The sequence below is a fragment of the Falco cherrug genome, chromosome 5, assembly GCF_023634085.1.
Source record: "Falco cherrug isolate bFalChe1 chromosome 5, bFalChe1.pri, whole genome shotgun sequence".
Lineage (NCBI taxonomy): Eukaryota > Metazoa > Chordata > Aves > Falconiformes > Falconidae > Falco > Falco cherrug.
Genome location: NC_073701.1, coordinates 34,403,072 through 34,424,762, shown reverse-complemented (window position 1 = coordinate 34,424,762; position 21,691 = coordinate 34,403,072). Strand labels below are relative to the sequence as shown.

At 49.5% G+C, this 21,691-nt stretch overlaps 1 protein-coding gene across 8 annotated transcripts; it reads left to right on the top strand.

Moving 5' to 3' along the window:
* The first annotated feature begins 308 nt into the window (after window positions 1–308).
* Window positions 309–21,334, top strand: TMPRSS6 (transmembrane serine protease 6). 8 transcript variants are annotated; one of them, XM_027815988.2, is made up of 18 exons: window positions 310–1,019; window positions 2,614–2,770; window positions 2,959–3,101; window positions 3,296–3,363; window positions 4,588–4,772; window positions 7,516–7,557; window positions 8,483–8,687; window positions 9,042–9,178; window positions 9,752–9,864; window positions 10,077–10,186; window positions 11,216–11,361; window positions 12,308–12,406; window positions 14,535–14,648; window positions 14,946–15,092; window positions 15,788–15,956; window positions 17,838–18,109; window positions 19,385–19,521; window positions 20,222–21,334. In XM_027815988.2, exons 2-18 carry the CDS (start codon window positions 2,623–2,625, stop codon window positions 20,378–20,380), a joined length of 2,394 nt encoding a protein of 797 aa, XP_027671789.1. In that variant the 5' UTR covers window positions 310–1,019; window positions 2,614–2,622; the 3' UTR covers window positions 20,381–21,334. The 8 variants fall into 8 exon arrangements, with proteins under 8 accessions (XP_027671796.1, XP_027671789.1, XP_027671794.1 ...); XM_005446719.3 differs by having other exon boundaries at window positions 311–1,019; window positions 14,946–15,062; XM_027815990.2 differs by lacking the exon at window positions 310–1,019 and adding an exon at window positions 1,049–1,118.
* The last annotated feature ends 357 nt before the right edge of the window (window positions 21,335–21,691 follow it).

Below are 21,691 nucleotides of genomic sequence, written 5' to 3'. Positions count from 1 at the left end.
CCACATTCCCAGTCAAACACTGCAGCTTTTCATCCACATTTAATGTTTATCTACTAAAATCCATCATGAGGCAACTACATCAATGGCTTTTGCTCTTTATGCAGTCCCAGACTAAACCTGAACCAGTGGCAAAGCTGGAAACAGCTATCCCTGCCCAGCTGCCAAAATGAGCCCAAATGAGCTCAGCCCCAGGTCAATGCCACTGGCTGGAGCTCAGCCCCAGGTCAAGAGTCGTCCATGTTCCCATCTCCTCCACCCATTTGTTGACAGAATAACTCTATTTACTCTTCTCTAGTTGGAGTGCGGTTGTTTTTCATGAAAAACAAAGGGGCACGTACAGAGCTGCAGGGCTGTAAGCAGAAGGTAGTGCAGGCAAGGTAGGTGAGGAGGACCTGGGGCTAGAAGAAAAGCAGATGTTGCAGGGAGGAGGGAGCAGCAGTGCAACAGCGTGCAGGGAGCCCAGCGTCAGGAGACTGGGCAGCAAGAAGTGCAAGAAGACCAGAGGCAGTCTTGTTGGTGGGGATTGAGAGACATCGTGCTGTGCTTTCATCTGCAAGACCACTGTGATAACTGGACCCGCTGGCTACTCCTGTCTTCCCTCCTTCAAGTGTTCTACACCTGCCAGCCAGCATCTGCTTCATCTTTGTGCTAGGAAGCACACACCCTGCATTTTGCCTCTCCCTCCAATGGGACCAAGGAGGATAGCTAAGAAATACAGCAGTTGCTCAGCAACTCCCTGTCCCCCAAGGAGGACAACATAAGCTATCCGCACCAGCCTTCTGGGTTGCTTGTCTCTGCACAGCTGGAGGTGCTCCTGCTCTACCCTGACATTCTTCAGGCTTGACCTGCTCAGACTGCAGATCTTCTTGCCCTGCAAGCCTCCAAAAACTCCATTTCGGAAAAGAAAAAAACATTGCACAGGGTGCACTGACCCATCGTGGCAGGACGGTGCAGGACAAAGGCCGAGCTGAAGGGACATGGCATCAGGTTATTGATCGCTGAGGAGACCTTGAGCTTGGGTAAATAGATGTCCTCCTTTCTCCCCCATTCCATGTGTGTGTAAGCTGTCTTGCATAGGGGTATGGGCCAGGCCTCACAGGCAGTAGCAGGCTTCAAAGGTAGGTCTGCAGCTCTGGGGAAACCCCGGTGCCTATCACCAAATCTAACAAAGTGGTTCTGCTGCTGTTGCTTCCTGCCCTCCTCCCCCCCACCCCTCCATCTGTGGTTCTTTGCTTGTGCCCGCTGTTTCTGAAGGGATACTGTGATAGCAGAGAATTGCCCTTGCTCTCCTGCTCCACCCAGCTTGGTTCGCTGAGGAGGAGATCCTCACCAGGGCTTGCCCAGAAAGGTGACCCATGAGAAGCAAGGGAGGGCAGCCTTTGCTGGGCCTGTTTGTACCATGTACCTCTCTGGAAGGGTGTATTAGAGGAAGCAGATGTGCAGCTGATTGTCCGAGTGCTGATGTTCACCAAGCTGGGTTTAAAGTGAGTTATTTGGTGCTTACGTTCCACAAGTGTGTTCCCATGTTGGAAGGCAGCCTAGAGGGCTTGGCACTCAGTAACTAGGGGAAAGCAAGGAGACGAAGAAGCCCACTCATCCTTATCGTGGGAACATTCCATGGCATCCGTGCAGGCTAAAATGTGCGTGAGGCCAACCATCTCTTCTCACATCTGCAGCAAGTCCCTCCCATGCACTCATGCCCCCACGCTCATACGCACCACGGGGCACAAAGACAACTCACAGACACGTAGACAGGGCACTGGCATTCCCCAAGACCTCTGTGCCCTCCCACACGAATGCATTCACATCCCTTGCCAGCCGCAGAAACACAGGAAGCCTTTGGGGGCGATAGCAGAGGAAAGGAGAAGGAAGGCAGGTGAGATAATGAAGATTAACATGGTTCTCTTGGGCGATGGCATTTCTTACCCTCAGAGTCTGGGGCTGACGGAAGGGGAGAAAGAAAAAGAAGCAGCCTGAGGGAGATGAGGGGCAAAGGAAGACAGAAGGTGTCTCCTGGCACAAGCAGAATGTGGTGGAGGGCTGGGTGTTACTCAGGTGCTCTTTCCTCGCTAGCTCAGCTGGTGAGTCAGTGTCAGCATGGGCTTAGCCCTGAGACAGCCTGGTGAGAATGGCAAGGTTGGCTCACTTTTAGGGACTGAGAGCAAAATGGCACAGCAAGCAAAGTGCAGCTTCAGGCTTCCAGGCTGTGACTGGTTTGTGCAACTTCTGTGTGCATTTGAGGGCACGAATTTCCTTTTGCATTGATTTCTAGGTCAATAAAATACCAGGTTTTAAATAATTCTCAGCGGGGGAGGACCACACGTTTGTCTCCAGAGAAATTCGTTATTGTACTCATTGGTGGTTTTGGCAGAAGCAAAACCCAGCAAATACCTTTGAAAATTAAGGGATTACCAGGAGGCACGGACAGGACACTGTCCTGGAGGCCTGCCTCCCACCGAATTAGGAGTTTTACTCACATTCACACTGAGCGAAGTCTTTGATAGTCAGCACACAGATCTGTTGAGACTATAGATCTCATGGCATAGCACCCCCGGAGACAGATGTAAAGGGAAGCAGAAAACCCAGCCTGACCATGGTGTGCTGTGTCACTAGATATACCTGATGGAGACTGAGGAACAGGAGGAAGATGCCAGCTCCCTCTCAAAGGACAAATCAGAGATTAACTCACGTGACTGCCTTCGCTATGTGCCCCTTGGGATAGCCTTTCTTTTGCTGGCTGGAGCTGCTGCAGCAACCTGGTATTTCCTAGGTAAAAATTCAACACGTTTTGTCCCCATGCAGGAGGTGGGTGGGGTGTAGTCAAGGCAATGCTGAGCGTAAAGCATAGTAGTGACTCTGGGTGATCTTTACAGACTCATATATACGGGTAAACCCCTCTCTCCTACCCCTATCTCTACCTTATCAGCAAGATAATCCAGTAGTGTCTTCTGTTGGCAGACTACAGACCATGGCACCTGGAACCGGCCATCCTGCAGTTCTACTGTGGCAGCCTCCAGGTTCTCAACCGCCAATACTCCCCGGACCTTGGGCAGGTGGAGTCCAGAGCCTTTTGGTTGGAGTCAGCTAAGCTCCAGAAGATGGTGAGGGCAATTTCATGACCAGAGCTGGCCTTGAGGGAGTTCAGTGAGTAGAAAGAGGAAGGGGTCCGGTACCCTCCTCCAAGAGACAGTCTTGGTGGGTCTGTACAGCTAGAAGGGTGAAACACAGAGTTGGCCTTAGTTCCTTTGCCACTGTAACATTGCACAATAGTTATCAGACAACATTCTCATTGCAGCTGAAGGAACTGATTCGTGCCACAGAGCTGGGTCGATATTACAACTCGAGCACAGTGTATGCCTTTGGGTGAGTAGCACCCACAGCACATTTGCTTGTTTGTGTGTGAAAGCTTCCAGTCGATTGTACTCTGGTTTCACTGAATTCTGGCCATGACAAACTGCTGCAGTCCCCACCATGAGTTCTAGGCTGGGCTGGGCAGTCCAGATCCAGAATGGTTCCAGCATGACAGGGCTGGGGCTATTTTGATGTTCATGTTCATCTGAAGTCATAATAAATAACCAAAACGGAGAAATTTTCAGAGGCAAAAGTTCAAGAGAAAAAAAATCACTAGGAAGATCTGAAAAAAACCCACCCCTGGGCTTGGCATTCCCAGCAGAAACTAAGCATCTGGAAATTAATTTGTCTAATTCAATAAAGTGATTTTATGGCCTGATCCTAGGCACCAAAAGGGAGAGGCCAGAAAAGGTATTCCAGCCAAGAAGTATGGTCCACCTGGGAATAGGGTAACAGTGAAATGGGAAGATGTGGGACTACAGCTTTTCAGGTCATCACAGTAGATCAGGAAAGCAGGAATAACTTCCAAACTGATATATAAATTTGCTTCTGATTTTTTTTCCATGGAAAACTACACCTCTAAATTTTTCCTTCAACTAAGCAAAATTCCAATTGTGATGTAACTCGATTTTCAACTGGGAAAAGAAAAGTTTCACTTGCAATTCTTCCTCTAGCCTTTTACTGAACAAAGGTTTGTTTCAACATCTCTTCCCCCTCCCCCAGCCAATTTTCTCTGCCAGCTGGTTGAACAGAGCTTTCCCAGTCACAGCCTCCTGCAGCTTGAGCCTGCCCAGCATTAATGGCTTGTGGTAAGGTACTGAGTCATAAATCATCCACTTGTCACCACTGGGAGGTGAGACAATGAAGTCTTGAGTGTTTCTTTTTAACCCCTGGTCAGTAGTAACCAAAGGTCATTTCTACCTGAAATGAGACTACTCATTAGACCAGCCTTGATTAATTATCACAGTAATTTGACCACCTATGGTCATTACTAAAGACAGATGGCGTAAAATGTCTTCCTCTCCCAAAGGACAGAACGTTAAGCAGCACCATGGACATAGCAGCTCTCCTGCCCCACTCAGAGTGGTTCTTCTGGGTCACAGCAGCAAGCTGGGAAGCCTGCACAGATATGTCTGATTTGTGGAAAAACAGGGGGAGGTTAATCTCTGGGCTTTGTCTCTCCAGTGATTCTGGAGAAGAAGAGAGAGGATATTTAACATGCTATTTCTCTGTTAGGGAGGGTGCTCTGACCTTCTTCTTCTGGTTTGCCCTCCAAATCCCTGAGAGTCAGCAGAAGGAGGTGACTGCTGAAAGGGTAAACACAACGCTCCATCAAGAGCTCTCCACCAGCTTCAACAGCTCGGGCAGCCTGTCCTACCAGATGGAGTACAGGGTCAACCCAGACTCACTGGTTCTGCTGGGTAAGTACCAGCTGCTCAGCTGTGTCATGAGCAGTCAGAAATGCTCCAAGATTTATAAGTTGCTGAAAGGAGGTTAGGAGAAAAAACCAGAAGTCACTACTGAAGAGGATAAAGGAAACCTGAAGAGGATAGGGGGAAAGTGAGGATCAGGAGATACATGTATTTCTTCCTGATAAAGGACAACTGAAATCTGACAAAAAAAGCATCCTTCCTTTGAAGGATTAAAGATTATTGGAGATACAGCTGACCATGACCAGCTAGGTAATTTTTTTTTTCTCACATCAGTTTTGGCCTCTGTGGAGTAAGATCTTACACAGGTCATGACTTTGATCAGCTCAGCTCAAAAATAACAAGCAATTAGGCCTACTTTCCTTTGGGAGATTATTCCAGGCTACTTGATTGAGAGAAGACCAAAGGCAATGTAGCTGAGTCACCACTCATCTTTCTCTGACACAAAGCACTGTTGCCACTTTGGTTCTTGACATATAATTTTAAGGTTTATTTATTGTTGCCCACAGTGAAGATCACAGCCTGTTTAAAAAGCCATCCCTACAGGACTTCTTTAAAATAGGTGTTAGATAAAGAACTAGGGACCTGACTATATTAAATTCATCCAAGTCCAATGGAATTTGTGTTTGGTGTTTGCAATGGGACTTAACTTCTTAGCCTGAGCTGATCCCTCTTACAGAGCCCCAAACCTCAGAGGTTTTAAAATACGTTGTGTTTCTTCTCTCCCTTTGGGACTCTCATTTCCAAGTTTCTTCTTCCCACAAAATGTTACATTCCCAAGCCTTTTTCCCCAGATTTGTTGTCTTGCATTTATCTAAGGTGAATCTTACGTTAATATATCCCATCCATATTTTAATTTTTCCCTCCACTTCTTAATTGTTTTGTTTTGGGTGTCATATTTTGATGTCCCCAAAGAAAATTTGATTCCCTCAAAATTATTTTTTCTCCTTTATCTAGACCACCATGTTAGGATCTTGTTCCTAAGCTGCGTTAGCATCTCATAAAGACATCTCCTCCTCCAGTTACCATCAGTCACTTCTACTTACAACTTTTTTCCAGCAGACCAGACCTTATGCTCAGTCAGTTTAAATAAACTTAAGAAAGATACCATAAGATAATATGCTGAATGCTTCCAAGTCAGCCCATCTAGCATTTCCCCTTTCTTTACTCACTTCATAATGTAACTCATAAACACAAGTGATGGTGCTATTCTTTTGGCTGCTCCCAGTTACTTCTTATTCCCTTCACATCTGTTTCACTGTTTTATTCATTTCAGCAGACCACACTTCTATTTTGGCATTAACACACCCTCTGTAGTTTCTCCAGCTCCTTCTGATTTCCCTAGTCCTTTCTGCCTCCCTCTCCGGTCAGAAGCACAGTTTAGCAACTGAGCCAGAAACCTCTTCTACTGCTCGGCCAGGGTGACCTCAAGCCAGTGGCTTAACCTCTGCCTTCATTTGCTCTGTAAAACTGGAGGGAAAAAATAGATAGCTAATAGCAAGTCATTAGCACATCATTGCTTTCTGACAGACTCATTTGCTGACCTGCTTAGCTCTAAACACTAAGTCTGGCTGCAGCCTGCCTTAAGACACAGAGCTGCAAACCATGGACCAGCACAGGAACCTCTCCAGCCTCTCCAGTGCTTTGTTTTTACTAACTGCTACACTCAGCCCAGGACACTGGCTCCCCCTTTCCCCCAGCGAGTTTCAGGGATTCCTCCTCCTCACAGAAAGTCAGTTTTATTACCTTCAGATAAAAGAGTACTTAACACCAGCTCAGCACACATCCTTCCCTACAGCACATGAGCTTCTCTAGGAGCCTGCCTTATGCCTACAGGATTGTCTTTCCACAACATCTGTTTTTCCTATGACAAAACTGCTCCACTCTCCCCACAGAATTGCAAACTCTGCTTAGGACCTACAGAAGACCAAAAGCCTTGACCTAGGCAAGCCCCCAATAACAATTCTCACACCCAACTGACCTCATGGTGTCTTTTATTTTGGCAATTACTCCCAGCAGCACCTGATCTCTGACCAGTTCCAGTTCAGCTGGGAGGCTGGAGCAAAGCCCAGCTCTCCTAAAAGTGTTGTGCACCCTGTGACTCTCTTTTCCACAGATTTATGGTCTTTGCTGGTGGTTTTCTCCATATCTCCCTTCTCCAGAGGTGGACTCTAAGTATGCTGAGTAGCTCATCAAACAGTGATCATCAAAAGACCTCTTTCCCCACCCTCAGTAACTCCCAAACTTTGCAGTGAGGGAGTGAGGATTATATCTATATATGTGTGTGTGTGTGTGTGTGTGTGTGTGTATGTATAAAACTGGGAGAACAGGGAAAGGGTCAGCAGGTGGTGAAGGCACTGGGAAGTAGGATTGGCTGGCAGAGGAAGGGAATGGCTGCCTGAAGCAATGCCCAGCCCTCCTGGGAAGGGGAAGAGGCACATGAAAACAGGCAAAGAAAAAAGGCAGAGAAGCCCATGGTGGGCTGGAAAGCACGAATTGGGGCTGTTGGATTCGGAGCAAAGGCTAGAGAGATTTCCCAGAGAGATGAGGTGGGGAAGGCATGACTGAAACAAGTCCCTGAGAGCAGACAGAGAAGTGCCTGGAGGATGTCCCATGCCAAAATTGTGAGTCACTTACATATGAAGGGAGGGAGCCCTCACCTGCCATGCTAGCATTCAGACACTACCAGTTTATCTTTTTGTTTATCTTCCTTTATATATTTTCTTTCTAACAGAATCCAGTGTGAAAGACATAGTAGTGCTGAAATCCACTCTGGGTAGGCTATCTTTTCCTTTCTTTTTGAGTTTGTGACTTTATGGGAGGGATTTTTACAGGGGACGGAAAGCTTGTTGGCTTCCTGGAGTTGTAAGTCCTGGGAAGGGGAGATGAGAACAGTAGCAAGGGAGCATCAGTGCTGCTGCTTGGCCAGATCCAAACTACATGATGCAGCTATGTGTTGAATGGCTCCGAGCATTCTGACACCTCTGCCCCAGTAGCACAACACTGTGCAGAGACACCAGCTCCCAGGGGCAGCGCAGCCACCTTAGTCTTGTCCCTGTCCTAATGAGTCCTGTCAAATAGCTTGGTGTACTGGTACAACAGTGCTATTTCCAGGCCCCATGAAACTGCTGAGTGGGGTGGGTGGGTTCCTACATGGCTCTGCACAGGATGTGCTGTCCGTCATTTTGGACTCTGTTGTCTTAGTGTTGTTTGAAGATGCTTCTAGTAATTTCAGGCAGTGTTGTAAGTGCTGTGGCTGGCAGCTTGCATTAGATATGCTATTAGAAACTTACCTTTAAACTGACTTTTACTCAAAAATCCTGGTCTGGAAGCCTGCTGAAACCTGGAAATCAGATGAGGGGGATGTAAAGCTGGGAAGAATATGAGGATGAGAGGAGAAAGAGGTGAAAAAGAAAATAAAGCCAGAGGAAGATAACTGTGCTGTGCTGATATTTAAAGCCTGAGGTAACACTAGCTTAACCAAGGAAGAGGCTTTCTTATAGAAAGAAACTGGGGCAACAGTATGAGGGGACCAGTGCCACCACAACATATGTAAAAGTAAACTGAGATCACTGGGATGAGTCAGCCTTACCCTGAAATAGAGCTCACACTATTTCCCTTACAACCACCCCTAAGTCCCCCTTTGCATCCATTCACATCACCCTGAGGTTTAAAGCCCTCTATCTTTCCCTCGGATCCAGGTTGCTACAGGTACAGCTACGTCCAAGAGGATGATGTTCTAAGGCTGGAGGGCCCTGACTACCTGGCCTCCAGTTGTCTCTGGCACCTCCACGGCCTCAAGGGCTATATGATCAAGCTACGCCTGGAGTGGACTCTCCCAGACTGCAGGGACCGCCTGGCCATGTATGACGCAGCTGGGCCACTAGAGAAACACCTCATCACCTCGTAGGTAGCTCCTGAGCAGGGCACGCACCACAGGGAAGCCGTGCAGGATGGCACAACACACCACAGCAGGGGAAGGTGTTAGACTACATCAGAGGAAATTCTCTTTGATGCAGAACCTGCCTCTTGCTGATCATCTAAAGTCACTGATGTGGGATATCACAAAGCCAGCCATGCAGCCTGAGAGATTACAGCAGCATGAGCTGTCTCTCTGCTGGTCTTTTATTTGATTGAGTTAGTGCCTCACAGCAGGCATGTGCTGAGGATAACACAGACCTCCATTGTCTCTTTCTCGTTCTTCTCTTCCATTAGTTTGTTGCTTGCTTCACTCCCATCTTTTTATCTTTTTCCTCTGAGGATCTATGGCTGCAGCCGGCAGGAGCCCGTCGTGGAAATCCTTTCATCTGGCCCTGTCATGTCCGTTGTGTGGAAGAAAGCCATGTACAGCTACTATGACCCCTTTATCCTCTCAGTGCAGGCAGTGCCCCTTGAAGGTGAGAAAGGCTAGAGGAGGGTGGCCATAGATACAGGAAGGACACAGGTTATCTCCTACAACATCACAACTTCTAGAGGTACTCCATCCCCATTAGGGGCAGAATTCACTCTAGATTGCAAGGGTAGAGGTGATCAGTAAAAAGCAGGTTAGATGTTGCTCTCTCACCTGGACTCATACATCAGCATCTGGCTCGAGTCTTTACAGCCCTGGCTCTGGCAAGCAGAATGAGTGATTGTGATACTTTAAGAGAAGGCCAAGCTCTCATGCATGGACAGACCAGGTTTGGCCTGGACATCGTGTCCAGATGCACTTGCAGATAAATGTCAATTCAACATAAGAATCTAAGACAGCAATATACGTTACCATTACCCTTCTCTGGACAAGAGGAGGAGGCTAAAAGTCTTGCCAAGTAGAAATGGCCCCTTGAAGGGGAATGGTGGAATGTCCTAGTCACCTTTAGCATCAGGTCTTGAAGCCCCATTTCTGCCTTCTTGCAATGGGATGAGTAAATGGCATGAGTCCAATGGGTTCGGCTGCCAGGTAGCAGAGCTTTGAACATCTGTATTTACAGCCTGCGAAGTGAATATAACTCTGCAGGAGGGCCTGGAGCTGCAGGGAAAGATTGGCACCCCACACTACCCCAGTTACTACTCACCCAACACGCAGTGCACTTGGCACATGACGGTAAGCCAGCTCTCACAAGAGCATCCACCCCATCCCTGAAACCCGTGCGGCACTCCCCGCATTAGGCGGGGAATACAACCAGTGCTCTGGCCTGCAATGTGTGAATCAGCGTCTCTCCCCTTCACACCTGCCCTGCTCATTTCTGTCATATGAGTGGGCTGCAGCATTCATAGGATCCATCTACAGTCTGCTCTGGACCCCCTTGCCTGCAGGTCCCATCTCTTGACTATGGGGTCACCCTGTGGTTCGATGCCTACGCACTCAGCAGACAGACGCACGACCTGCCCTGTACCCAAGGCCAGTGGATAATTCAGAACAGAAGGTGTGTGCTGGGGTCCTGATTTCTCTTACTAAACACTTGGGATTAAACTGGGATTGAATCTCTGTATGTTCCCTGCTCACTTCAGCCACCGGGTCTGAGGAAGGAGAGCCTATCACCACACTCAGTGGCCACAGTTTGTGCTGGTGCCTCTTGTTTTTCTACTTTTTTAACTTCTCTTATTCACAGGCTTCTCAATGAGCACATTTCTTACAAATTTGCTTTGAGCCACCAGCCTGCCTTCTCTGTCTTGCTGTTTGCATCAGGCTTCCTAGTTTTCTCTTGTCTGTGTAACCTTGGTGTCCTCCCACGTCTCCTGTGTTTGCAAATCTGCCTGTCACCACCTCTGCAATATTATCTGTGTGTGCCATTGCCTTGCATCCACCTCCATACAGATCTTCCGCCTAGCTCCATATCCTCCTGCTTTGACTACAGCCACTTCCCCCTGCAAGACTTCTCAAAATTAGCATCCATACACAGCTGGGGCTGCAGCCCACCCCTCCCCAGGCACAAAGGACTGGGAGATGCTGGGCTCCCACCTCCTCAAAGCAGGCTCTGAGATGGTTAGACCTATGGCTTTTGTTTTTCTCCCACTTACTGCAAAATTGCCCCTTTCCATCCAAGACTTCCCCCAGCCCATCTCATTAACTTTCTCTCCACTGCTCCTGTGGGGGGTAACTTCTTCTCCTCTGGAGTATCTGATCCAGAAGCTCTGTTCCCCTTGCTTAGGATTTCCACTTCTCCTCTCCCTGACATCCTCTCTTAAACTGTCAGCACCGCAGTTTCTACGACATGGAAGATAAACGTAAGAATGGAATTGCTTTGTGCCCTTGCCCAGAAAGTGGGAAATGTCCAAAGATAGTAGGGTCACTCTGAACTCTGGGTCTCATGCCATGTTGAAGGTATTTTGCCTTCCTGGCTTCCCCCCACACCCAGTCTGTGTGTCCCCCTTCCCACAGAGACCCCTTGCCCCACTTTGTTGTCTTCTCCTTCCTCCCTGCCCAAGACACCCCACCTGTGTTTGCTCCTCAGATTGTGTGGCCTGCGGACCCTGCAAGCCTACGCTGAGCGGATCCCAGTCACGTCCTCTGTTGACATTACCATCACCTTCACCTCACAGATCTCCTTAACCGGCCCTGGCGTACAGGCAGCTTACAGCCTGTACAACCAATCTGACTGTAAGTTCAGGCTCCTCCCTGCTCCTTAGTAGCTGGGTAGCAGCCCCTGTGCACTTGGCTTGTATTAGAAGAAACACATGACATGTCCCGTGAGCCCTAGGTGCCATCTGCCTATCAGGCACGTGTTCACAAATCAGTGATGCACACACCACTGATGTCTCAAAAAGAAGAGGCATTTACATGTAAAGCTGCTTCTGCACATGTGGCCACATGTTGCCAGAGCATCCATGCACCAAAACACCAGGTCAGAGAGTTGTCTACAGTCCCACCCCAATGCCCACATCATGGACTGCTCTTGAGAATTCAATGAGATACCACCTCCAGCTTGAAGTGACTTTTATTTCAATTACAAGAGCTCTTAGAGCTGTTTCCTGCTCACCTTGGAATCCATGCAAGCGAGAGACAAATGAAAACATACATAAATACACATATGCACATATGCACATATGCAAATGCACACCCACAGTCTGTCTTTCCAAGGTTTCTCCATCTCACTCCTAAAGGCGCCTGTAACGCACACCAACCCCTGAATACACGCACCTGCCAACACGTGTCTAACACCAACCTTTCAAGGCCCCAACCAAGTTTTAATAATAATTCCAAAGAACCTGTTTCAGCTTTCCTGCAGCATTAGGAGTCCTGAAACACTGTTAAACCAGACATACAGCATACCAGGCGGTGGTTGTCCTGGCTCTTGCCCATTGGTACAATGGGAAGCGGGGAAAAGCCCTCCTTTCTCTGGTGCATAGGCTGGCTCCATTTGCCCTTGTTCAGAGCAGATGACGTGGCAGGTTTTGGGGAGCACAGCAAGTGCCACAGCACACTGCTGCAGCACATATGCAGTCAGGAAGGTGTGCAGCTCCACACTCCATTTTCAAACCACAGGGCTCTGGTGCAAGAACATTTCCAGTCACTGGTGACTAACTACTCTTTGGTGGTTTCACAGCCTGTCCTGGGGAGTTCTTGTGTTTGGTGAACGGCTTGTGCGTCCCAGCCTGCGATGGGATCAAAGATTGCCCCAACGGGCTGGATGAGAGAAATTGTGGTGAGTGATTTCTTCTCCCTGCTGGTCCCTGGTCTCAGCAGCACGCAGCCCCTTGCTCCTTCAAGGGAAGACAGAGATGGTACGGATTCAGTTAGCCTAGGTACAGCCTCGTACCTCCCTCTAGAAGCTTAAAAGCCTCATCCCCACTGCTGTATGGCTTAAGCCTACTCGGGAAGGAACAGCAAGACTTCTTGCTCCTGTGCACAGCACAGCCTTCCTGGGACAACACCCTAGTACCCATGCACCGAGGGCTCCAGGCAGCCTGCAAGAAGCCCCCTGCCCAGGCTGTCCCCCATCTTGCCCTGCTTTGCCCCTACCCAGGCACGACAATCCGGCTCAGCCCTGGGCCACAGCCCCCTCTGCTGTCATACCTCTCAGCATCCTCCTCCAACCCTCCCACCCTGCCCACACCTCCCCAAACCCACCCGCTGCCCTGCTCTCTCCCTTTCCCCCCCAGGCCATTTGTGACACTTGATCTGTAGAGAGCCTTACCCATATATTTCGACCCATTTTGGGAGCATCCAAGTCCTAGATCAGCCATCGTGCCAACAGCAGTTAGTGCTGATGCGGACACCATCCCCAGCATCCCAGGACTCCTGCAAAGCCCCATTCTCATAGAAACAGCTATTCAGGCTCAGGCATGACACCTAATTCATCCATTCTCCCATCTCTGGTGGGGGGTGGGGGGCTCATCACATCGCTGCCACCACTAATTCTTCATTAGTTGTCCCCTACAGCTGTTTTTTCACAGACAGAAAGTTCCCTGAACCACTGGAGACAGTGGCCAATTCTGAAAGATTTAAAGGCAGTTATAGAAAAGCAGAAGGAAGGAAGGAAGGAAGGAAGGAAGGAAGGAAGGGAGGGAGGAAGGAAGGAAGGAAGGAAGGAAGGAAGGAAGGAAGGAAGGAAGGAAGGAAGGAAGGAAGGAAGGGAGGGAGGGAGGGAGGGAGGGAGGGGGGGAGGAAGGAGAAATCTTTCTCAAGGAAGTTTTAACTCAGTTCTGGAAATGTGAGAGCTCTCACAGCATTGCCAGTGTTGGGTTTTGTATTGACTGCAGTCTTGCCGACAGTGCACTCTGTCCAATCATCCAGCTGTCTGACATCAGGGCTTGCTTGCTTCCCTCATGTAGACACGGATACATATGCATCCTTATGAATAACTAATTCTTTCTTGAATCTTGTTATCATCTTGACCCCAGGGATATCGTGTATCACTCAGTTCCACAGGTTAACACAGACCACAGTGAACAAAATGCATTTTTGTTCCTCAGTGTTTTCCAACATCCCTTTATTTTTGAAAAAGAAAATAGAAACTTTGTGATTTCTTTCCTTTCTTGCACTCTTGCCGCTGTTGCATCTCTGCTTATTTCTCCGTGTCTGTATGCAACAGTCCCTGTCTTTAAAATCAGTGTTCACATTGCCTCAGACCTTCATCTGCCTTTAGCTATCTGGAAGCCTCATGCTAATTACTGAAAAAATTACAGCCATTGCAGTAAGAAAATGCCTGGGAGGTACTGGCCCATCATGTTTGGTACTGTACATAGATACACACAAACACAGAACAAGTTCCTGCTATGAAAATGTATAATCAGAAGTCAGACTCCATGATGGGAAGGCACCTTAGGCCCATCTCCATCCTGAGCAGCTATCAGAGCTCATGGACACTGAAGAATCCATTATTGTCCAGGACTCACCTACCCACGAGCAAGGAGAGCAGCTGCTCTGTAAGGGAAGGTGATCCATGAGCTGAAGGTGACGTCAGGGCAGGAAGAACAGTGACCTTACCAGAGAGAATGCAGTCCTACAGAACCTGAACAAGGCAAGCAGATCAGGTCTGCTGATGGCAATCTGGGGTCAACCAAGAGTCCAGTGACATCAAGGCAAGTCCATGGTGATGAGGCAGGTCTGAGGCCAAGCCAAGAAATCCAGGAAAGTTAAGCCAGCATCAGCAAAGTGTAAGACAGGGTGCAGGCAAAGACTCACAGCTCACTAGACTGCAGCTGGCCTTAAGAACACCTCATGAGGTCAGGGAAGAGGTTGCAGAGCTTACTGGTGCAGTTGGGAGCCTGATCTCACACCTGATGTCTTGTCTTTTGTGCCCAATTCCTGGGCGCTTCCCTCCCACACAGTGTGTCCTGCAAAGTTCCAGTGCCACGAGGACAGCACTTGCATCGAGTTCAGCAGGGTGTGCGACCAGCAGCTGGACTGCACCAACGGGAGCGATGAGGAGCAGTGCAGTGAAGGTAGGGAGGGGACAATGCTGGGCTGACAAATACCTTCCCCTACACTCGAGCCAGGGCTGTCAGTAGCATACTTCCCTCTCGTGAGCTAAGGGCACCAGCTAGGGGTCAATGTGCCCAACCTGTCCACATTTGCTCTGTTTGTAGCTAACCAAGCATGCTCAGGAAATTCCCCGTCATCATTTATGGAGCTCCCCCAAGCTCTCTGTTGCCTTTTTCCCTCCACTCAAAGGACTTCAGGCTGCATCTACAACCTCAGCCTCTACATCCCTCAGCCTTGGCTCCCCTTCCTCTTTGCAGGGGTCCCCTGCGGTCCTTTCACCTATCGCTGTGAAGATGGGACCTGTGTGAAGAAACCCAACCCCCTGTGTGACACCACTGCAGACTGCAATGACCTCTCCGATGAGAAGCGTTGTGGTGAGGAACACTCAGTCACACATCATCCAGGCAGGTTCAGGATGCCACGTAGCTGCAAGTCATCCCTTTTTCCCCCCACCACCCCAGCATAAGCACCCACCCTCCATCGTTCCATCACCTTCTCCCTACCCCAGCCCCACAGCAGCAGTGGCAGCAGCAATGAGCCAGCTCTGTGCTGAGCTGTAAGCAGGCGCTTACTCTTTGGACAGCTGCTCCCCATCTCCTTCAGGCCAGGTAGACATGTCTCACAGGCCAGGTCCTAACCCCAGGCTGCCTGTTGGACCACTATGCTGGTGTGTGTGAAGTAACGCTATCCTACAAAGCTCCAGTGAAATCACCCATGACTGCATGATCACAGGCAGGGAGAGAGCTTGTGTTCTGATTTCCCTGCTTGTTTTTTCTGGACCCTTGGTGGGGAGTGAAAGGAAATGACTGCAAGGGTTCCCCAGCAGCACAGCAGGTAGCACAGACAGCGTGCTGCTCCAAAGCATCCCCAGGCTGCAGCCGGAGGTGGGCTGAGGCTGTGCAGGCATCAGCGGGGGCACCACTGGGAGGGAGCGTGCACTAGACCTGTCCTGGACAGTAAATGAAGCATCTGCTGGCTGGGTTAGGCAAGGGATTAGAAGTCAAACTCTTCAGTCAATTAAGTAGGAAATGAAGGGCAGGCACAGCATATTATGCTCCCTTCCTCCCCTGAAGTACCTGCTGTGTCTCCTTCTCCTCAGACTGTGGGCTGCAAGCCCCTCTCAGCAGGATTGTGGGTGGTGTGAATTCTGTGGAAGGGGAATGGCCGTGGCAGGCCAGCCTGCAAGTTCGGGGACGCCACATTTGTGGGGGAACACTCGTTGCTGATCGCTGGGTGGTCTCAGCTGCGCACTGCTTCCAGGATGAGAGGTAAATGGAGAGGGGAGGGTACCTGACAGGAGGATTTGCATTGTTTTCCATGTCATGCATGATGGGAGGATCATGCAGCTTGTGAAGATGACATGGGGCAGCTGCACCTCTCATCTGGCACCTGTGCCATGCTTGTCTGTGGCTTGGAGCTGGAGAAAGGGGTATGGATACACACACTAGTATTTGGGTGTGCGTGCAGGGAAAAAGGGGCAGTGCTGAGATTCACAGAGCAGCTTTGGGAGGGCAATGGTAGTGGAAGACATTTCACACCTCCACCTTTGCTTTGGCTCTGGCTTGTCCCCATGCTGTGAAAACCTTGGAGGTGTCAGCATGTGCTAGGATGGAGCCAGGATAACATTACCTATGGGGGATGCTGTTTGGGTCTCATGCTGCCCACCCTTGGGGCGTGCTCTTTCAGGGGAAGCACAGTCTCTCCCCTAGTTCCTTCCACCAGTGTACATACCACAACAGCAGCAGTAACATACCAATCGGCGGTTCACTCACTCTTTCAAGCTAGGAAGAAGTGAGGGGGAGGAAGGTCCACAGCTCTGCTAGGTGACAGGGCTGGGCGGGGAAGGAATGTGCACCCTGAGACCCAGTCTCCACCTCCTCCAAACTCCACTTTTTCTCTACCAGTGAGCCAGTGGGGGTCCCCCACCTCCCAAGCTACTACTGCTGGACTTCCCCAGCTGCCCTTCCCTCCTGATGCTATGGAGCTTGGGGAGGAGGAGCTGCTGGTCATCCTCGGTATGGTGACACTAGCCTTGGTAGGACTGAGGTTGCTTTGCAGTTGCGCTTCTCACCTCACCTTGCTCCTGCCGTGCTCCTCCTACCTGTGTCCTACAACCCTGCAAGGAAGCCCCCCAGTACTGGAAGCAGGCCTTTCAAGTGGTCCATGTGGGCTGGATTTGGCCATTCCGGAGTGTCCCAGTGCAGGATGGATGGAGCCAGCACAGCCCTGTTAAATGGCATGTGTGTGCACCTGCCAGGGAGAGAAACTAAGTGGTGTGAGAGATAAGAAGTAAGGGAAAAGAGGAGCAGAAGAACAGCAGCAGCCTGGGGTGGACTGTGCTATGGGCATCTGCCTGTGCACACAATAGGCTAGAGATTGGTCCTGAAGGGGAGTTTGGAGCAAGAGAGATGGTCAAACCAGCCCAGGGAGTTCTTTGTACCCAGAGGCGCAGTGTGGGAGAAAACAGCATGTGTAAGGCAAAGGGTAGGCAGGACTCGGAGCCTAAAATCAGACATCTTCCTGCTTCCTCCTGATCTGGCCTAGGGTGAGCTCCTCTCTGCTCCTCAACCTCCTGCTGGGGACAGGGTCTCCCCTGGCTGTTAGCTCTTAGCTGTTCTCTTCTCAGAGGTGTCACCTTGTTAGGCCGTCCCCAGCTTTAGCCCCTGTTTCTGTAAAGGGCTGTCATGCCTTTTAATGCCTTCACTTCTGAGCTGCTTTTCTCACTTCACTCCCTCTTAGAAATTTCTCAGAGCTTGCACCTCCATGTCTCCTCCTTGCAGCTTTGCTTCACCAGCTCAGCTCTTGCTCTCTGTCCTGTCATAGTCACTTGCACATGACCAGCCCCACTTGCTTGCCTCATCTACATACACTTTTTAGCCTGCTTTGCTAAGGATAAGAAGCAAATATGAGCGAGTTGCCTGGGTGTATGAGTGTCTGCCCAAAGTTAGTCCCACTGTACACGTGTTCAAGGCATCAAAGAGATGTCCCACCTAGTCTGTTGAAATCAGTAGCCAAATAAAAAAAGACACCCCACTGAAGGAGTTGATCATCCATATCGGACTCCTCAAAAGACTGCAACAGAAACAGTCAGGTTCCACCCATCCTTTTCCGTTCGTGTGATGAGTTATCTTCTCTGCTGTGTCCTACAGACTGGCCTCTGCCTCCATCTGGACTGTTTACTTGGGCAAATATTTGCAAAATGCCACCAGTCACACAGAGGTGTCCTTCAAGGTGATCCGCCTCTTCCTCCACCCTTATTACGAGGAGGACAGCCATGATTATGATGTGGCCCTGCTCCAGCTGGACCATCCTGTGATCATCTCACCCTTAATCCAGCCCATCTGCTTGCCTGCTCCTTCTCACCTCTTTGAGCCTGGTCGTCATTGCTGGATCACTGGCTGGGGAGCCCTCAAGGAAGGTGGTAGGTGCAAGGTCTTTGCTGGTGGCCTATTGTAGCAGAGCCAAGGTGGAAACATAGGTTCAGATGTGGGGTAGGCTGACTAGGCTTCTGTTCACCTCAAAGCGTTATTATGCTTTTTGAATTTTTTTTATTATCACCTTCACACCCTTTGATTTTGGGTCACAGGTTGGCCAAAGTTACCTGTTGAGTGCTTTGAAACCTCATTTGGAGAGGCAGGCATGAAAGTCTGGTAATCTGTATGAGGACAGCATGTGTTCCTTCATCCAAAAACTAGAATAGCCCTTCAGGAATTAGGGGTCTGTCTAGTCGTTGTTGAACCATGGTCACAGCATGGAGCAGCCTCAGTCTCAAAGCTCAACCCTATGCTTACATAGACATGTGGGATCCTGTTGGGTCATTCCCCAGAGACAGTGCCCGAATGGAAAGAGCTGAGATAGAAACACTGCTCTTCATCAAACTGGGACTGGATCTCATGGGGACACCCATTTGTGGCCCCTGCAGCAACATTTTCCCAATGTAAAAGACTCTAGGACCTGGGTCCCCCCAGCAACACCAGTATATTCAATGGGAGCAGTGCAGGGTCCCCTGAGGATCACACTGTGTAATTATTAGTATGCGCCCTGGGACCATTTGACCATTTTGACCACATAGGACCCACACACTACTAGGGGACAGCATGGGCCAAGACCTGTTCCCATGGTGTGGTATGGATGAATCCCTTCTGTTTTGTCAGGAAGAGTTTAGCTGCATAGGTATGGAACCTTCATGTTCCCTCCCCACAGGACCAGCAAAACAAGCCATTTTCTAGTAGTGCATGGCACAGGAATATAGATGTGTTCACCCAGGTCAGCTGGGTGCCTTCACTCACTCACACACTTGCTCCAGCTGCTTCCTAAATGTATCTATCCAGAACTGGACACTCCTGGGTTGCACACTTAACTGGAAGGACTTAACATCCATGTCAATGAGAATCAAACCCAAAATTCTGACATCCCAGAGGTTTCCCCAAACCAGAATCCCCCTTGTCCCAAAAAGCTGAAGTGCTCACACTATGTTCCTGTAGGAAAAGGGACTGAAGGGGAATGTTACTTGTTCCATGCAGATGAAGTGCTCTGCTAGCAAAGTCAGAGACTGTGAGGCCAGTGGAGAGCAGAACAGAATTCAGATGGCAGCTTTCAGCATGCAGTGAGATGGGCATGGGCTGGGGGATCATGGTAAACGGTGGGAAGCTCCACCATTGCTTACCTGCACTACTTTTGGTGCTCTACCCCTCAGGGCACATCAGCAATGTTCTGCAGAAGGTGGACGTGCAGCTCATCCAGCAGGACATCTGCAGTGAGGCCTATCACTACATGATTTCTCCCAGGATGCTGTGTGCTGGGTACCACAAGGGCAAGAAAGATGCCTGCCAGGTGACTGAGGAGTTGTGGGATCAGGGTTGACTACCAGAGGTGGGGTGTGTCCCTAGTCTCCATAAATTAAAATGAGTGTGAAAAGACTTTAAAATGCCTGAATCCCCCAACACTTCCTCTGATCTAAGTGGCCAACCACAGCCCTCAGGACCACTTCTTCCCAGCACCTTTGCCTTAGGAAGGATCCAAAAACATTTAAGCTTCTTTTCTCATTTCAGCCCATTGTCCACTCTTTACCTCCCACTTTCAAGTCACATGTCTACATAAGCGTCTTACCCCATCAGCCTATTCAGCATCCGTCACACACAGTAACCTGTCTGTTCCTTCATTACTATCAATCTCAAGGAATTCCTCTGTCTCTCATCCTTCCGGGTATCCACTTAAATTCCACCAGCTTCCTTGCACTCCACACGTTTAGAAATGCCACACAGAGCATAAAGAAAAATAGAGCAGTCAGCTTCTTGGGACCCGGCTAGAGGGGAGGAATTTGCATGATGAAGGAATGCAACAATGGGTCAGATGTTTGCACTAGAGACTGGTTTTGACATCTGCTTAAGATACAAGAAGTGTTGCAGATGTCCCAGGCATGAGTTGAGGGGATACAGGAACCTGCATACAGAGGGACTCAGAGCTGGTATAATCGTTCAGCAGGAGAAGCTGGTTGATCACCATCACCCCATTGTTCTTTCCTTTTCTCTAGGGTGATTCTGGAGGTCCACTGGCCTGCAAGGAACCCAGTGGCAGGTGGTTTCTGGCTGGTTTGGTCAGCTGGGGAATGGGATGCGCACGTCCAAATCACTATGGAGTATACACCAGGATCACTCAAGTGCTGGGCTGGATGAACCAAACCATGAGCTGAGAAAAGTGCATCTCTGCCTTCTCCCCATCAGACCTACACTCACGTGGCACTTATTTCTAATCCTACTTGCCTGTCAGAGAAAGAGAGTTTCTGTGTGGGATGTTGTCAGACCCAGGATGGTCTTCTGAGCAGGGTAAAAAAAGCCTGCCGTGGGGATTGTAGAGAAAGGCAGGCAGACCCTCTTCCCTGTCAGTGCTTCCCAGGGAGATCCCGAGATGTTTTTAGGCCATCCATCCAAAACATCTGGGGGCAGGGGTAACATGACACACGGCAATGGTCCCATATTGCTCATTTCTGAGGAAAGGAACAAGGGGAGTTGAACTTTCCATGAACCATGTGATTCAGCCACACTCTTATGCTGGAACATTTGCTGAAAGAAAATGTGACTGATGTAGTTAGATTTCAGTAACCGTGAAATCAATCTGCTTCCCTCTTCCTTCCTGCTGCTTATCCTTCTTCCCCCTTCCCCTCCCATCACTCCTCCTCTTCCATCTCCCTAATTGCTTCTTTTCTTAGCTGGCATGTGCTGTTCAGGGTTGTTCAGCTCAGCCAGGCAACTCTTCACGTCTCACTGACTCCCAGGCATGAGACCAGCATCACACCCCCCAGGCGCGTGTCCTGCCTCCCTGCTGGCGCAGCACCCAGCCTCCGCTGCTGCACTTTCCTCAGGGACTGGCCCTGGCCCTCAGTGTAAAAACACTGGAGCAGCCTCCCATCCCGTCCCTCAGCCCTTCCAAATACCTTTAACATGAGGGTGTCTCAGCTGCTTCCATCTCCTAACTCAGATAATCCAGGAGGTGAAGGAGAAGGCTTCAGGGCACAGTGCTTAAACAGTGACTGCTATGGGTTTGGGTTTTTTACTAAAAATAGATATATATGTGTGTGTATGTGTGTGTGTGTGTGTATAAAATGGGCCACTCTCTGGAATTAGAAATAAAATTAATTTGAAGCCTTTTTTGGCTCTAGTTTGCCTTACTCTGTTAAAAATTATCTTGGGGTTTGTATCTTTTCGACCAAACTCCAATACTGAAACTGGCAATGGGAAAAGTTTCCACACCCCTGCCTCCCGCTCAGCTGTCCCCCAGGCACAGTGGGGTCAATATGCTAGCCAGATAGGTGGTCCTTGCCTGCTGTTATGACTTAGATACAGTGAGCAAACCTGCTCTGTAGTCCACCTGCCTACAGAGGGGATGCAGCAAGATGCAGTGGGAAGTACTTCCAGCCCCCAGAAAACAGGTGCAGGACAAGCAGCTTCTGGTGGCTCCAGGTGATGAATCTGAACTCTTCCAGCTCCCACCCCCTTCTTCCAGC

Coding starts and splice junctions, on each gene's coding strand:
- TMPRSS6 (XM_027815988.2), top strand. CDS start 2,623: ATGGAGACTGAGGAACAGGAGGAAGATGCCAGCTCCCTCTCAAAGGAC. Junction 9,865..10,076: donor AGTGCACTTGGCACATGACG/GTAAGCCAGCTC, acceptor CCTTGCCTGCAG/GTCCCATCTCTTGACTATGG. Junction 18,110..19,384: donor GGGAGCCCTCAAGGAAGGTG/GTAGGTGCAAGG, acceptor TCTACCCCTCAG/GGCACATCAGCAATGTTCTG.